Source organism: Sorex araneus, chromosome 1 (assembly GCF_027595985.1).
Source record: "Sorex araneus isolate mSorAra2 chromosome 1, mSorAra2.pri, whole genome shotgun sequence".
Taxonomy (NCBI): domain Eukaryota; kingdom Metazoa; phylum Chordata; class Mammalia; order Eulipotyphla; family Soricidae; genus Sorex; species Sorex araneus.
The window spans coordinates 33,858,134-33,876,221 of NC_073302.1; the positions used below are offsets into that span (position 1 = coordinate 33,858,134).

Sequence of the window (18,088 nt, forward strand, 5' to 3'; positions counted from 1 at the left end):
ATATATAATTAATTTTTAAAAGTTTAAATGAAAGCAAATGGATCTGAAGTTTCTTTTTATCAGCTGTAAAAATATTTGCTGGCCTTGTGCCCAGAGTTTAAAAGAAATCAGCATGAGTCTAATGAAAAACAAGCTGTAGGTCTCAAGGAAATTCAATATATACTCTTTCTTTTCCTTTTAGTGTTTGATTAGTTTCCATGGGAATCTAGGCTGGCGGGGCTCCCTAATCTATTCATGGAAAGCAGACTGCCTGTACTTTCATGACTTTGTAGAAGTGGGGTCAGTGAAGAGATAAAGATGATTAGAAAATTAACATGGTTGTAGGAAACATGATCATGTTCAAGATGAAAGTTTGTTAGCTACAGAGATTTTAAAATACACTTAGCAAGAATACTCTGCCATGTCTAAAAGCTATAATATATAGGTATATGCATATATACATATACATGTGTGTGTATATATATTTATTTACAAAAAAAACTGAACTCAAAGGCAAAAACACTATGTTCAGATTCTGAATCTGGCTCAAAGGAAAGAAACCATTAAGTACTTTAAGGGACTGTCTACACTGACTACACACTTGATTGACTTACTGCTCTAAGACAAATATGCCAGAAGTTGGAGGAATTAAGCTTTAGAAGTATCAAGAAGACTGAACCAAAGTAAAACAAGGAGAAGGTAATTCCTGACCAAAAGAAAAAAATCTCAGAGAATTCAAACTATACGTTAGTTATCTTATATAGAAAATAGTTAAATTAAACTTTTTTGACTACTACGAAGCTACTATGAAGCTCAAAAGAAAAATTTTCAGTCAAGACATTCAGTCAGGATACACTGAAATGACGTTCCTTGTAAATAAAAATTTTGTCCTGACAAGCAGGAATACATTAACTGCAACAAAAATGTTAAAGGGAAGACAGGTTTCATTTTGATTTTTGGATTTTTTAAAAAAACAGGCAAACTCCAGTTTGGGTTGGAACACTCAGAAGAGAGTAAGATCTAAGTATTTGAAACCAGTTTCTAAACTGAAAAATAAACAAACAAACAAACAAACAAAAAACCCCAGAAAACAGGTTTAGGTATAGTTTCTATATACACAGAAGAGGACACATTTTGGAAACTTTAGAAGTTGGAATGTGACAAAGATTCCTGACTTTTTAGAATTATTTTTTTAGGGGAACCACTTCCATTAACGCTCAGGGAACCACGTGATGCTAGGGGCCCACCAAAGTTAAAGCGTGTACTCCATGTCTTTGAGAAGTCTCTGTGAAAGCAAAGATTTCTTTTTTTTTTATGTAATTTTTAATTTATTTTAGACACTGTTGTTCTCCGTACTGTTAATAGTAAGGTTTCTAGTATAAATTATTCCAGCACTATACCCTCTTGCCAGACTGTAGGCTTCCTTCAACCATTGTCCTGCTGTTGCCCGTCTCCATCCTTCTCTCCTCACCCCACCTTTTATTTTTAAAAGTTTTTGTTGTGGGGTGTTGGGGGGGTTTGAAACTATATGTGGTAGTACTTGGGATCACCACTCTCAGTGGTACTTAGGATTGAACCAGGATGAATTTGGGTTGACAATGTGCATGGCAAGTACTGTACTATCTCTCAAGCCAAGATTTAGCTGCTTTTAGCAGTCATCAATCCTCCCACCCTCCCTGCTTTTCTACCTCCTCAGTCCTGGCTACCCATAGCACTGTTATCTGTCTGAAAAGATTTGCCAAGACTGGATACACCATATAAAAGTGACAATTCAGCCCCTGGTCTTTTTATTTCTGCCTTATTTTACTTATCAGAATCTTTTCAAAATTCATACATGGCATAGCATGTGTTAGGACTTTATTTCTTTTACTTTTTAAAATCCATTGTAAGGATATTATACTATTTGTGTAGCCATTGATAGGCTCATGCAGTTTGGGCTTTAAATACTAGTATGAATAATGTGGTTACAGTTTATACATGAACGCAGTTTTTATTTCTCTTGGATATATATACAATAATGAAACTGCAGCCATGTCATTATGCTTAATCATCTGAGGAAATGTCATTTTTATGATAATTGTTGATATAACACATACACAACCAAGTACATAAACAGTAGTATATACTTTTTTATATGACCAATCAATCAAGATATAGAACATTTCAAGCATCCTTAAAGTCATCTCAGACCAATTTTCAGTAAAAATCTCTCTATCCTTAGGGTAAACATGAATCTAATTTGAATAGCAAGTAGTTTTTCCTATTCTTAAAATTCATGTAAATTGCTTGTCTCATGTCTTTTGCTTAACATGTCTATGAAATCTACTCTAGTCACTGAGCCTAACAGCAGTTCATTCATACATATCTATATCACTGTCACTGTCACTGTCATCCCATTGTTCATCAATTTACTCGAGTGGGTGCCAGTAACATCTCCATCCGTTCCAGCCCTGAGATAGCAGCCTCTTCTTATTCATCTTTCCCAATGATTGGAAGCTTCTTTCAGGGTCAGGGGAATGAGAATGTTATTGTTACTGTATTTGGCATATCAAATATGCCACGGGGAGCTTGCCAAGCTCTGCCGTGCAGGCGGGATACTCTTGGTAGCTTGCCGGGCTTTCTGAGAGACATATATATTTGTTTCCCTCTATGTGATGTGTCACGTGGCTGCTTCACAGCGCGCCGTTCAAGAATATGTTCACTCGTGTGTGAGGCTTGGCCCGAGCATGTGAAAAGCGGCCTGGAGCGTGGCGGTGGTTGGGTAGTGGAGGTTGGCTGCCGGGGCAGAGTACCTTGGGGTCGGGAGGGCTCTCATTGCCCCCCTCTGGAGCACCCCAAGAGAAAACAGCTGGTGTGGAGTCCGGTGGTATGGTTATGGGGGCTTCATTTTATGCTCCCTTCCGGGAGAAGGAGCCTTGAGTTCTGGAGGGTGGCCTATGAGAAGATTATCTGGTGCCGGCAGAAGATGGCTTATGGATGTGACCCCCGCGTCACCAGAGACTGGGGGAAGCAGGCAGAGGATCTCTGCTCCCAGGTCCCATTGAGATCACAAAGTTCTGTATTACCTGGGTCCCAAGAACCCAGTTAATGTGGAACATTTTATATATATATATATAAAACAATTTATGTACATATATATAAACATATATATATATATATATATGTATTTGGTTTGGGGGCCACACCTGGTGGCAGTGCTCAGGGCTTATTTTTGGCTCCGTGCTCAGGGATCACTCCTGGAAGGTCTCTGGGGACTAGGGTGCCAGGGATCAAACCTGGGTCACATACGTTCAAGCAGATGCCCACCTGTTGAACCACTGCTCTGGCTCCAGTTCATTTGTTTGTACTGTAAGTATTCCATTGTAGAACTATGCCAGATTGAGAGATATTTGGGCTATTTATACTACTCAGTATTGGCTCTTACAATAAAGATATCATGTGCATTTCATATGCATCTTTTGGTAGAAAAGGACACATTTCTCTTAGATATTACTAGAATTTGGGGCTAAGAATCTCAATGGTGTGTGGTGGTGCTGTGTGTGTGTGTGTGTGTGTGTGTGTGTGTGTGTGTGTGTGTGAGGAATAGGCTTTTGGGCCAAACTCAGTGATATTCAGTGCTTACTCCTGGCTCTATATTCATAAATCACTCCCCGCAATACTCAGGGCACCATAGGTGGTGCTGGGGATCAAACCAGGGTCAGCTACATGCAAGACACTCACCTTAGCTTCTATATCATCTCTCCAGTTCCTGGGACTCTATGGTTTACTAAGAGATATCATCTACTTTCAAATAGCACTAGTAGGGCTAAAATATAGACAAATAAAATCTATGATTAACTGTTGTAGGTAAGTAGTCATGACAGAGGTTTATATGCATGGGAGGAATATGCGAGAAATACAAAGCTGAAAGAGATCAAGGAGAGAACTTCCCAGTGTATATGTGTAAAGTCATTATATGTGTTTATGTGTAGAGTTGTTACCAACTGGATTCCACGGGTCTTTTGACAAAAAGACCATGTGGCCGCTCACCTACGAGATGGTCAGACTTCTTCATCAAAACCCTGAATGAATGATTTGAGGCTCTTCGTGTTCCTGGAGCGAGCCGATGCCATTGGGCTACACTAGCACAAGACAGGGACGAATGGAGACGTTACAGGCACCTGCTCAAGTAAATCGAAGATCAATTGGATGACAAGTGATACAAATGATATGGGTAAAGTTAGAAAATCACATATTAAGTTTCCTAAAAAATCCAGAGGTAGTCTATTCTCTATTTTATCTAAACCCTTAACATGAAAACAGTATATTTTGAAAATTAATGAGTTTCCTTAAAATTTGGAATTCTTGAATTAAAACATAAAAAACACATAGCTGTAATTTAAAGCTTCTTTTAATATAGTTTTTCAAAGTGTATAGTCTTAATCTTGGTTGAAACCAAATTAATAACCTCCTGGAATATTAAAATGCAAAACTATTACCATTTGTAAGATAGCTAAAAAAGTCATTATTAACAAATAAATGTATGTGTAGAAATGAGAGAAATAGTAGGTTCCCTAAAGCAAAACATTTCTAACAATTAGATACCTTTTGTGAGAAACCCAGAAAAGGCATGACTGATTGCTTTCTCGGCTTAAACTGAGGGTGCTAAATGCAAAACAAATTAGGTACAGATGTTCAGTATATTGAGATTAATTCTATTCTTGTGGGTACTATCTCCTTAGTTTCTTGAACTAAAGCAATTTATTTCCAAAACAGTGACTCTGTGTCAAAATAAATAAGTCAATCAGCATAGTTCAATAAGTTTTTCTCATATATGTATTTTGAAACTGGATAAATGTTTCTAATAAACAAAATGTCTAGTATTTGTATGAATAATGGATTTCTATATAAGTAACATAAAATGTATTCATTCATTTAACCAAGACATATCAGGCAGCCTGTTAAATTCTAGGGGATTCAAAATAAATGAAGCAAGGCTTTTGCCTGGAGCTCTAATTTAGTTGAAAAGAGATAAGTAAGCAATAATTATAGTACAAGGTAGCAGGACTCTAACAAACACGACAAATCGCTATGGAAACATGGGTTTTCCTACTAATAAACACAAGAGCAGAACAAAATAGGGTTTATAATCACAAAAATAAAAAAAATGTAATAGATAATACACATGAACAGTTGATTTATCAGGTCAATAATAATAGTGACTATTTGCAAATAATGTCTATATACTTATTTTACACAACACTTTTTTTTTTTGCTTTTTGTACAATGGGCCTTTTTGGGTCAACCTGGTGATGCACAGGGATTACTACTGGCTCTACACTCAGGAATTACTCTTGTAGTGCTCAGGGAACCATATGGGATGCTGGGGATCGAATCCGGGTCTGCCGCATGCAAGGCAAACGCCCTACCCACTGTGCTATCACTTCAGCCCCCTACATAACACTTTTTAAGGCCGATAGACCAGCTTATGAACAACATATGATCTTCATAAGCAACACGAGAGCAGGAACTATGTCTTTTCCTTTTTGTATTCCAAAGCTACAAATCACTTGTACAATGGGCCTCATACAAGTGATTCCAAAGCTAAGCATAATTAACAGAGCTATGACATGTGAGTGAATGCATGTATATCACTGTATCACTGTAGAACTGTCATCCCATTGCTCATCGATTTGCTCGAGCGGGCACCAGTCACGTCTCCATCGTGAGACTTGTTGTTACTGTTTTTGGCGTATCGAATACGCCACGGGTAGCTTGCCAGGCTCTGCTGTGCAGGCGAGATACTCTCGGTAGCTTGCTGGGCTCTCTGAGAGAGGCAGAGGAATCGAACCTGGGTTGGCTGCAAGGCAAACACCCTATCTGCTGTGCTATCGCTCCAGCCCTCCTACCACCACCACCACCACCACCACCACCACTACTACTACTACTACTACTACTACTAATAATAATAATAATGGTGTTTTGGAGAAACACTGCTCTCAGGCTTCTGGCAGCCAAGGGCCAGGAGGGAGGTGGCCCCAGCCCCGGCCCCAGCAGCAATAAGGAAGCAAGCAGCTGAGGGAGGGTGAGCCTGGGGAGACAGCTCGTTCCCTAAACAGTGACTGTCCGGGCTTCCTCAGGGTGCTTGTTTTGGGGTCCCACTCAGGAGTGCTGGGAATTGAACGAGGGCTGGCCGTGTGCAGGGCAAGTGCCTTAAACCCTGGACTACTGCTTGGCTTTCCCGGGTCTTGTCAGAAGGCTGCAGAGGCGAGGCCAGCTCAGAAGAAGCAGGACGAGTGGGGCGGGCAAGGCCCAGGCTCTGTGGCGCTCAGGGTCCCGCAGTGAGGAGAGAAGGGAGAAGCAGGCCTGCCCCTGGGTCTGTGGGGTGACGGTCTGATGGAGGGGGGCACGGCTCCTACACCTGCTTCTCTGCAGGCACCTGAGTAAGAAGGCGGCTCCAGAAGGCTTCGGGGGTGCCCTGAGCACCTGTGGGGAGAGCGGGTGCTGCTCGGGGGCTGTGGCTGAGAACTGCCAGGGGCGTACTCAGAGGGGCTGGGGACAGAGGCCGCCCTGGCAGCTCCCGGCGTCTTGGAGGAACCGAGAGCCAATGTGAGCGCTGAAGGGCTGAAGGGCATATATATATGTATATGTTCATATACATATATACCATGCTACATTCATGGCATACTTTTGAGTTTATAGATAATAGAATTAAGTGGGACAGACAAAATTGAAAATAATATTTGGTATACAATATAACAAAGGTTCAGTAAACAAAAGAAAATGGGGTCTATTTTGTTTTTCAAGGGTTTTATTTGGGGGTGGGGCACACCTGGTGATGTGAGGTCTGGGGACCCTGCAATGCCAGAAATCAAACCAGAGTTAGCCACAGGCAAGGCAAGTGCCTTATCCCCTGTATGCTATCTCTGGCCTCATTAAATAAAGTTTAGTAGCAATCAGTACTGAGAACAATTGTTTGGCCTTTTGTGTCACACCCAGTGATGCTCAGGGGTTACTCCTGGCTCTGCACTCAGGAATGATTGCTGGCAGTGCTTGGGTGACCATATGGGATGCCAGGGATCAAACCTGGGTCAGTTGTGTGCAAAGCAAATGCCCTACCTGTTGTACAATCGCTCCAGCCCCTGAGAACAGTTTTTTTTTTTTAATAGCAGACATATGTGATTTATTTTTTAAAAAATTATCTCTAGGTGCATAATAATGATGACAATAGTAAGCTTTTGGCAGATACATATTTAATGACAATTCTATATCCATAGTGTATTTCTTGGGCCCAACCCTGCTTCTCTATTCCTGACCTATAATAGCCTTCTATATATATCTTCTTTCTTTCTTTTCCAAAGTAGCTTAGCTACTGCTTCAGTCCCTCTAAAGTGCTTGTGTGCCATCTATTTTCCCAATTTTCTAAAAAAAGCCTCAAGGGCTGCATGCGCGTGTGAGGCCCTGTCCTTGATCTCCACACTGCATGGTTTTCTGAGCACCACTGGGTATAGACCTGGAGACCCTGAGCACCACAACTGTGGCCCTGATGCCTCTGGCACTGCTGGAACTAAGCAGCAAAGCATCGTGTGGCCCGAGCATTCAAATGTCCCTCTCAGTTGGCCAAGAGTCACCAGGAATGGCCCCAAGGCCATTGGGAGCACTGCTTGGGAGTGCCCCTCCCATCCCCAATAATGAACAAAACAGAATATAGAGATTACACAGTGAAGGGGATATGGTGCCGCCAGCAGGTCAACCTGTACCTGCAGGGCAAGTGCATTAGCGGCCTGATGGTGCTTTCTGGCTTCCTGGTAGCCCCAAGTTGCCTGTGCCTTTAGCCGAACCCCAACAACTTGGGGCCAAGTTTACCAAGAAAATAAACAGCCAAAAGTTAGGTCTGTGGGAGCTGCACCCACAAACCACCTCCAGCTCAGCTATACAAGCTCACTTACTGGCCTTATTTCAGAGACCCATAAATTTCGAAAGAGATCAAAAGCCACAGTTAGGGCCAGCGACACTGCATGCTATGGATAGCGGGTGCACCCTGCAAGACATATGCCAACAGTTTATTTCTCTGGGAAAGATGGAAACAAGTGCCATGATCCAGAGACACACAAAAGACTCTCTGAACCGAGTAGCTCGTTGCAGATATGCCTCCAGACCTTAAGCCAGGCTGACTTCGCTGGGGTGCCTCAGATGGGGGCAGGTGTCATCCCTCTACCTGCCCCCTAAAAAGCCCCTGCGGCCACCAACTTCCAGAACCCAATGAGAGGTACAGGTATGCGAGTTCAATAATGGCAAACTCCAGGCTTCGAGGGACAGGGGATGGGCCGATCCCACTCATCCCCCTGCCCCATGGGACCCTGGATGTCACGCCCACAAACTGCCTCCGGCTTTACTTAAGCTCCTTAACAGCCATGATCCAGAGACACACAAAAGAATCTCTGAAGCCAGCAGCTTGCTACAGAGATTTCTCCAGACCTAATTATCTAAGATTTCAGAATTCCACATCTTATGCTATTCATAACAAGCAATACAAAAGAGAGTATGGGGGAGACTGTCTGCCATAGAGGCAGGGGGAAGGATGTAAGGGGGACATTGGTGGTTAAAAATGTGCACTGGTGGAGGGTTGTATGTTCGATTATTGTATGACTGAAACAAAACAGGAAAGCTTTGTAACTGTATCTCACGATGATTCAATTAAAAAAAACTTAAAAAATAAATTAAAAAATAATAAAAAAGAAAGCATGAATAGTTTCTGTCTCCTGTTTCACATTGCATGTGAATTTCTGAACCATTTCTTCCTTAAAAAAAAAAAAGAAAGAAAGTACACAGTGCAAAAGTCTGGCACTGGTAAATAGCAGATATTGTAGTAAGGTAGTCCTTGGAAAATCTGCTATTTCTGTCTTTTAAAATTAGAATGGATCCCTATACAAAAGTGAATGTATAAAATACTTAAGTGAGAAAGAAAGTATAGGATCATTTTGAAACAATCTCAGGTAAAAATGAACTGCAGGACATAGAAAGAGGAAATGCATACTAATCAGACACTTGAAATAACATGAAGCTTGTTATTTTTGAAGTCAGCAATGTAAATTGTGTCATGTAAATCACAGGACAGCTCTATTTATTCTTTGACACGTGTAAATTAAATTTAGAGACATAAAGGAGAAACAATAGCAAAAGGAAACAGCGCGCTGCATTTTACGGAGACTTACACCTCTATGTGTACATGATTGTACTGTTCCTTCTCAACCTATTTTAGTGATGTTACAAATTTCACACTACCTTTTTGGTCATCTATAAAGATAACACACTGTTCAGTAATTAGCTTAAATCTTCATTTATTTTTCAGGGTGAAGATCCACTTGGTGTTAAGTTAGCTTCCTCCATCTATTTTTTAAGTTGAGTTTTAAACCAAAATGAATCATAAAGCAAACTCTAAAGTGTATCAAATCCTAATATTGGGGCTATGACCAATCTGAAATGTTTACTTTTTTATGATAACAAGTTAAATGGAGTTACCCTGCCTGAGTGAATAATTTTAACAACTGACAAGCCTAGGTGAAAGGTTATAAACACTGAACAGTAGTTAAAATTGAGATTGAAAATGAGGGAGTTTTTTTTTAAATTACTATAATGAAAAGCAAATTCAAGAGCAATAACTTTGGAACTAACCTGAGAGACCTAACTGATAAGAGCAGATAACCAGCATATTTAGCAGTGTCTCCTTCTGTCAGTCTCTTTTTATGTATTTCACTAATGAAAAGGTTTTTTCCCTAACCCCTCAATTAATCAGCTAAATGTGGTTCACATTTTTAAATGGGAAACAACTTGGATCTAACTAATTTTCATTGCTTTTCATTCCAAAAGAATGTATGTCTAAAGTAACATTATGAAAAATACCAGACTCTGGAAATATATTTTGTAGTCCAAATTTTTATGGAGGGGAAAGTTTTCACATAATTGTCTTTAAATAAATGCAGACACTTCACATTTAAAAATATATGTTTAATTATAAAAGAATTTGAACTCTTACCAATGCTTTTTAATACTAGTTATAACAACAATATAGGGGCCAGGAATATAGCTCAGTGGTAGAGCACTAGCCCCATGTGTGAGGCACTGGGTCCAAAGCCTAAATCATGTGTGAGTGTATGCACTTGTATGCACACGCACGGGCGTGTGAGTGCGCTCATGCATACACACACACACATATACACTCACAATCACACGTGCCACACACACACACACACACACACACGCAGTCTACCTTGGTAATATAGTTTTAGATATTTTAAAAGTTGAAAATGGGACTGAAGTGATAGTACAGCATGTAGAATGTTTGCCTTGCAGGTAGCCGATCTGGGTTCAATCCTGGCATTCCATATGGTCCTCCAAGCACCACCAGGAGTAATCCCTGAGCATGGCTGGGTGTGACCCAAAAAGCCCCCCCCCCAAAAAAAGTTGAAAATGTATTTAGAAAAAAATGTTTCTTCGTACCCCCAATACCACATATTTTAAGAGATATTGAAACCTTTTTATTATAAAAATAATACTATGGAAAATATTTTAAGTAGTGGAAAGTACAAAATTTCACAGATATTTCCAGTATTCAAAGTCTACCATTATTAATATCTTAGTGTTTTTTTTTGGTCTTTCCTATTCCCCTAAGCAAAAAATGATTTGTAGTTTATAATTTTGAGTCCTTACCCCCAACTTAAAGTGTCATAAAATCATAAAAGTCATAAAGTCATAAAAGATGATACACCATTGTTTGAGGAACTTGATAAGTGAATGCAGTCACTGATGGTTAACGGTGCTTTCTTTCTACAATGTCAAAACTGTTTTTAGAGAAAAACACTATGAAACTAAGACTCATATTTGTGATATCCATTTCACCTATCCAGTGCATCATTCCCTTAATCAACAAACAAGCACCGTAGCACTGTAGTACTGTCGTCCCATTATTCATTGATTTGCTTGAGCAGGCACCACTATGTCTCCATTGTCAAACTTGTTGTTACTGTTTTTGGCATATTGAATATGCCACGGGGAGCTTGCCAGGCTCTGCCATGTGGGCGGGATACTCTCGGTAGTTTGCCAGGCTTTCTGAGAGGGACAGAGGAATCGAACACGGGTCGGCTGCGCACAAGGCAAGCACGCTACCTGCAGTGCTATCGCTCTGGTCCAACAAACAAATGCCACACACACACAAAAAAATCAACAAACAAATGCCACACGAAAGATTTAGTCTTCAGAAAAATTTTACTTCTTACCTTTTGAGCTGCAAGGTGGAGGGCTGTTCTCCGGCTATGGTCAGTTTTATTAACATCTGCCCCTGCCTTTAAGAGAGCGTCCGCACAATCCAGTCTGTCGGCCAACACGCAATACATAAGTGGTGTTCTCCCAAATTGATCTTCTTTGTCTTTAAGGGCAGAATTCCCTAATGGTACAGCAAACAGAGATGTATCTGATAATTACTGTCGTATTACTAACATAAGCTAGGAATTACATTTACTATTTACTGATCAAAAACTATGCTGAATGTGCTAAGTGAAATGAGTCAGAAAGAGAGGGACAGACATAGAAGGACTGCACTCATTTGTGGAGTGTAGGGTAGCATCACATGAGGCTGATACCCAAGGACAATAGATACAAGGGCCAGGGGGTTGCCCCATAGCTAGAAGACTGCTTCATGAGTGGAGGGGAGTAGGCAGATGGAATAGAGAAGGGATCATTAAGAAAATGATGGCTGGAGGGGGCCGGAGCGATAGCACAGCGGGTAGGGCGTTTGTCTTGCACGCGGCCGACCCGGGTTCGATCCCCGGCATCCCATATGGTCCCCCAAGCACCGCCAGGAGTAATTCCTGAGTGCAAAGCCAGGAGTAACCCCCAAAAAGCAAAAAAAGCAAAAAAAAAAAAAAAGAAAATGATGGCTGGAGAAATCAGTTGGGATGGGAAATGCATGCCGAAAGTAGATAATGGATCAAACATGATGACCTCTCAGTGTCTGTATTGCAAGATATAATGCCCAAAAGTAGAGAGAGAGTATGGGGAATATTGTCTGCCTCAGAGGCAGGGGGAGGGTGGGAAAGGGGGGGTATACCCGGGATTTTGGTGGTGGGGAATGTGCACTGGTGGAGGGATGGGTGTTTGATCATTGTTAGATTATAACCCAAACATGAAAGCTTGTAACTATCTCATGGTGATTCAATAAAACTTAAAAAAATTTTTAAAAAACTATGCTGAATGTATGAAATGTATTATTTCATTTGCTCTTACCTTATTGAGATAGAAATCACCAGGCCCATTTTATAGGAAACAGGCTCAAAGAGGCTAAATAACCTGCATGTAAATAGTCAGTGAAGCTAGAATTCAAACTGATTGCTGACTCTAGAGTCTGTATTTCTTTTTTTGAAGGGGGGTAAAACTCTGCAGTTTTCATGAGCCACTTCTGTCTCTGTATTCAGAAGTGATCACCATTCTACAAAGAAGTGATCATTGACGTAAAGAGAGGGGTTCGGCAGGGCGACACCATTTCACCGAAACTTTTCAGTGCCACCCTCGAGAACATCATACAAGGACTGGAATGGGAAGGAATGGGAGTGAAGATAGATGGTCAGCAACTACACCACCTCCGCTTGGCTGATGACATCGTTGTAATAACACCAAGCGGCATGAATGCTGGCCAACTATGACCATGAGTGTGGAAAGGTCAGACTGCAGCTGAACCTCACAAAGACAATGTTCATGAGAAACGGACTAGTTCCTGATGTTCCATTTGCCCTAAATGGAATAAACATCTCTGAATGCAGTAGTTATGTATACCTGGATTGAGAACTCAACATGACAAATGATCTGGCACCTGAACTATGCAGGAGGAAGAGAGCAGCGTGGAATGCCTTCAAGAGTGTCCAAGAAGTGGTTAAGAGGACAAAGAACCTCCACTCCGGAAACATCTTTTCGACTCCATCCTTCTTCCTGCGCTAACACACGCCTCAGAGACCTGGGCCCTATGAAAACAGGATGAGAACGCTATTTGGGTATCCCAAAGAGGAATAGAAAGAACTATGCTAGGAGTATCACATTTCACTCAAGTGAGAGAAGGAATTTGGAGTTCTGACCTCCATAGGCAATCGAGAATCAGGGATGCTGTCTCATTTGCCAAGGCATCAAAAATCATATGGTTCTGTGCACCAGTGAAGGGATGGGTGTTTGATCATGTATGACTGAGATTTAGACCTGAAAGCTTTGTAACTGTTCTCACAGTGATTCAATAAAAAAAAAAATGAAATCGGTGAAGTAGATCAAAGAGTATGATCTTCCAGTATAAAAGAAAGGATTCATAGGAATCTAATTGTACAGCATTATGACTGTAGTTAATTGTACTATATTATGCATTTGAAAGTTGCTAAAAGAACAAATTTTATTTCTCATCACAAGAAAAAAGTGTAACTATGTCTGATCATGGATGGAAACTAGTCACTGTGATTATCATTTTGCAGTGTATGCAAATATCAAGTAATTTGGTGAACACCCAAATAAAAACTATTTCATGTGTCAAAAAAAAAATCATATGGGCCAGACACGTAATGTGATTCAGAGACAACCACTGGACTACAGCTGTTACTGACTGGATTCCACAGGATGTCAAAATTTTGCGTGGCTGCCCACCTATGAGATGGTTAGACTTCTTCAAGACCCTGAATGAACAGTTTGAGGTTCTTCGTGTTCCTGGAGCGAGCAGATGCCATTGGGCTACACTAGAACTCGACAGGGACGAATCAAGACATCACTGGTGCCCGCTCGAACAAATCGATGAACAATGGCATGACAAGTGATACAAGTGAAGTGATACAAGTTCAGAAGTGACCCCTGGCTGAACTTGGGGGACTACATGCAGTGTTGGGTATTGAACTAGGATTGGCTGAGTGCAACACAAATACCTTACCCCTGTCCTATCTCTCTGGTATATTCCTTTCTTATGATTTTATTTTATCATATTTTGTTGATTCATCATTGGCTTATAGTACTATAAAATCCTGGGCTTCCTCTTCTAAATATTTTACTGTACCCACCACTGAAGTTATGTGCTACCATACTATGACTCTTTCTGACCTTTCATATTTCCTCCCACTGTCCTTGTCCTTTCCCCCCTTGTAATACCCCATAATTTTCAGAGTACAGACTCTAATTTTTTTTTTCAGGTCAATGCACAGGGGTTGCTCCTGGATTTGCACTCAGGAACTACCCTGGCTGTGCTAAGGGGACCATATGGGATGCTGGGAATCGAACCCGGGGTGGCCGCGTGCAAAGCAAACTCCCTACCAGCTGTTCTATCGCTCCAGCTTTCAGATTCTATTCTTATTCTGTTATGTTGAATTATTATTTTAGAGATATAGAGCTTCTTTGTTCCTACCTTCCTTCTTTATTTTTGCCAACCCCGCACTTAGTAAGTATATACTTTACATAAGACAATATGGTATGCTTTTATCAGAGATTTTAAAAAGGAATAATTAAATATACAAAAAGAAAAAATATATTTTTAAAAAGATAACAAATGAGTCATAGTTAGTTTCTGTCTTAGACAATACTGCTTAGTATACTGATTCTTCACTAATTATATCCAGTAACCACATGCTAAATACATAGAAGGTGGATAAAAGACGGAAGACTTACTAGGGATTGCGAGGGACTAATGAACATAGGAGCAATCTGATGGTAATTTCCACCCCACCCCCTTTTTTTTTTTGGGTCTCCATAAATAGTGCGCATGGGTCCTTAACCCACAACCAGAAACACCAACAGGGACAAACACAAACTTACTGAAGAAAGCTGCTCTCTTTAGTGGAAACACTGGGAAGAGGGTAGAAGGGTAGCAGTCATTTTGTTTATGCTTACTCAAGACAAAGCACATACAATGAAAGAAAGAGTCTACAAAAGAAACGAAAGACTGTGTTTTCCTCTCCACTGGGCAATGCAGGGACTTTGGGGAGGAATCATGCACCATTATGCCGCCAAGAAAGCAAAGGATAGCAGTGAGGTGGTATTTTATCTATCCCCAGCCAGAGCTTGAGAGAAGACATTGAACAAACTTTGCAACTGGCGCATGCCAAATCGTCTGAGTTAGTAACTTGATTCCAGTTTACATGGATTCCTCATTCCTCTGGCAGTAGAGGCCCTGATGTTGGGCATGCTGGGCTCGGGAGTGGCTAAGGTGAACTGGAATGCCATCTGAGCTGGGGGGACAGTGGCTGAAGCCTTCAGGCCCATGATCAAAGCTAACGAGGTCCTGATGAAAGCCCTACAAGAAGTGAATCTGTTGTAAAGACCTGTTCCCAGCAGCTCTGTGGAATAAATATCCGGTCTCTACCTCACTTGCCAATTAAAGACCAGAAAGACCCTCCTACCCTAAAACTAAAATGGTGCAGAGAAAGCCATGGTCAATGAAGCATTTTCTATGTGAAATTGATCAGAGTAAAAACAGCAAAAGTTGGAGAATTGAACATGGGTAGAAAATCACCCAGATTCTTCTAAACTGGTCAGAGTGTCACAGAAGAGCCCTGCAAGGGTTCTAACGGCTAATTTGACACTTAATGGTCCATAAAACTGTAACAAAAATATTGATTAAATCTGAAATTTCCAGTCTATTACAGGATTTAAATAGGATCCAGCGCCTTAAGACACAGTATACAAAGTGTCCAAGATATAATCCAAAATTATTACAACAAATCAAGCGCCTTAAGACACAGTGTACAAAGTGTCCAAGATATAATCCAAAATTATTACAACAAATCAAGAACCAGGAAAACAATTAACTTAAAAAAGACAACAGCTACTAACACTGTGATAACTCACATATTATAATTATCTGTCAAGAATTTTAAAGCATTTACTTTGAAAATTTTCTGGCAATCATTAATCCCATTTAAAAAATGGAAAAAACAAACTTTAAGCAAAAAAAAGAGAAAATATAAACCAAATAAAAATTTAGATCAATAATTTATGAAATAACCAAAATAATCTCCCTGAATAGCCTCAGAAACAGGTTGTAAGTGATAGAGGAAAGAATCACTGAACCCAAGTTGAAGGTATTCAATCAAAGGGAAAAATAGAAATAAGAGAATCAAGTCTCCAAGAGAAACTCAAACAATGACAAATCTATCATTTGTATAATTTATATTATTAGAGTTTCAGGGGAAAAAAAGAAAAAGAATGAAGGACTGAAAACATATTTGAAGAAAAAACAGTAACAACAAGTCTCACAATGGAGACATTACTGGTGCCCGCTTGAGCAAATTGATGAACAACTGGATGACAGTGCTATATTATTCACGGAAGAGCCTGGCAAGCTACCCTTGGCATATTCAGTATGCCAAAAACAGTAACGATAGGTCTCATTCCCCTGACCCTGAAAGAGCCTCTAGTCGTTGGGAAAGACGAGTAAGGAGAGGCTGCTAAAATCTCAGGGCTGGGACTAATGGAGACATTACTGGTGCCCGCCCAACCAAATCGATGAACAATGGGATGACAGTGATACAGTGAATGACTAGAAATGCCCCAATTTGGGCATTTCCTATATACGGATTTAAGAAGTTGGAGCAAAGTTTAAATCCCAAATAGAATTAAACAGTTTGATTCCTGGGATCATCTCATGAACTGACTACTATCAGGAGTAACTACCAGCTCTCATCACTGGATGTAACCCCCAAATCCAAAAATGAAATTAAATTAAAATGTTTATCCCTGAAACATTTACCAAACAACAGACTATACTGGATCATAAAACCAATGTTTATAGATTTAAAGAAATGAAGTATTACAAAGTATGCCCTCTGACAGTCATGTAATTAAACTAGAAATAACAGATAATAGGAAATCAATACTTGGGAATTACCGCACAGATCATTCATGAATGGCAGATGAAAAGAAGAAGACTATATCTTCAGGCATCATTTCTATAGTTTGTTACTAGAGAAGTTTCTCTGATTGTGCAGAGCACCCGAAACCATGAGGAGGAGCCAGAGCGTCCTCCCCTGAGCAGGAAGCCAGTTCTAGGTGGTTGCAACTGCCTCTTATCATGAATGATTGTTCTCTTCCCTTGGAAGAGTGAGTGGGAGATGATGCAATCTCAGTGGTTTCTTGGTGGAAAAAAAAAAAAAAGAAATGCGGTTTGGGATGTGGTTCTAGTGGTAAAACTCATTATACATGAGGTTCTACATTTTTACCTCCTGAGCCATATAGGCCCTGAGCACAGCTAACAGTTTCTGAGCACTTCTTTAAGAGAACCTTTGGGAGTGGCTCAAGGCCCCAAAGCACTGCTGGTAGTGACCCAAAGTTAAAAAACACAATTAAATGAATGAAAAGAAAAATACTCTTGAAAGGTTCTTATCCTACATGAGAAGAGGTTAGCAGGAAATATATAACATTGAATAATTGGAATAAAATAATGCACCCATATCAATATAACAGAATTGGATATAGAAAGAGATATAATACAAGACTAATTGAGGATGAGGATGATGTTGCAAAGGCAAACCAATGAACAGTCTGTTGAACAAATGAGGATCAGACAGATAGATAGTAAAGGCAGTGAGGCACTTGCCTAGCAGGTTGCAGTGTTGGCCACAACTCTGGTTCCAATCCCTGGTACTACTCTTGGTCCCCTGAGCACATCAGGGGTCATCTTGATCACAGAGCCAGGAACAGTCCCTGAGCACTGTCAGGTGTGGTTCCTTTGACCCCAAATCAAGAAATACATCCGTATGCAAAAACAAAAGCAAACAAGCCCCAAACTCTCAGCATTCTTTGCAACTCAAATATAAGTTCTCTCAAAACTCATAGGTGCAATCCATTCTGGAATCACCCACAGCCCCACTTAGAATGTGTGACTTCTCTCCTTTGCTTTATGACACACTGTAATCCAGAGTGGCCTGTACTCTTCTACATGGGTATGCAGCTATTCCCCCTCTACTTTACGGTGCAATCCATCGGGGAGCTCAAATAAATCTCAACTTGGGGTGTGCAATTTCTCTACTTTAATGTGTTGCCTCATCTCTCTCTCTCTCTCTCTCTCTCTCTCTCTCTATATATATATATATATATATATATATATATATATTTCTCTCTC

General features: G+C 40.5%; 1 protein-coding gene and 1 non-coding gene across 3 annotated transcripts in view; one reads left to right on the plus strand and one right to left on the minus strand.

Annotated features, from left to right (window-relative positions):
- Nucleotides 1-18,088, minus strand: part of INVS (inversin) — a 160,199-nt gene that overhangs the window by 126,685 nt on the left and 15,426 nt on the right. The window contains exon 3 of one of the 2 annotated variants that reach the window (XM_055123844.1): nucleotides 11,235-11,401. The exons of the other annotated variant lie outside the window; for it this stretch is intronic. Coding sequence (XP_054979819.1) covers nucleotides 11,235-11,401 — 167 coding nt within the window. The remainder of the gene's footprint in view (nucleotides 1-11,234; nucleotides 11,402-18,088) is intronic. 2 annotated transcript variants of the gene reach the window in all.
- On the plus strand, nucleotides 16,892-17,097 carry LOC129401170 (small nucleolar RNA U3). Its single transcript, XR_008628125.1, has one exon. It is a non-coding gene; the product is annotated as a small nucleolar RNA U3 (small nucleolar RNA).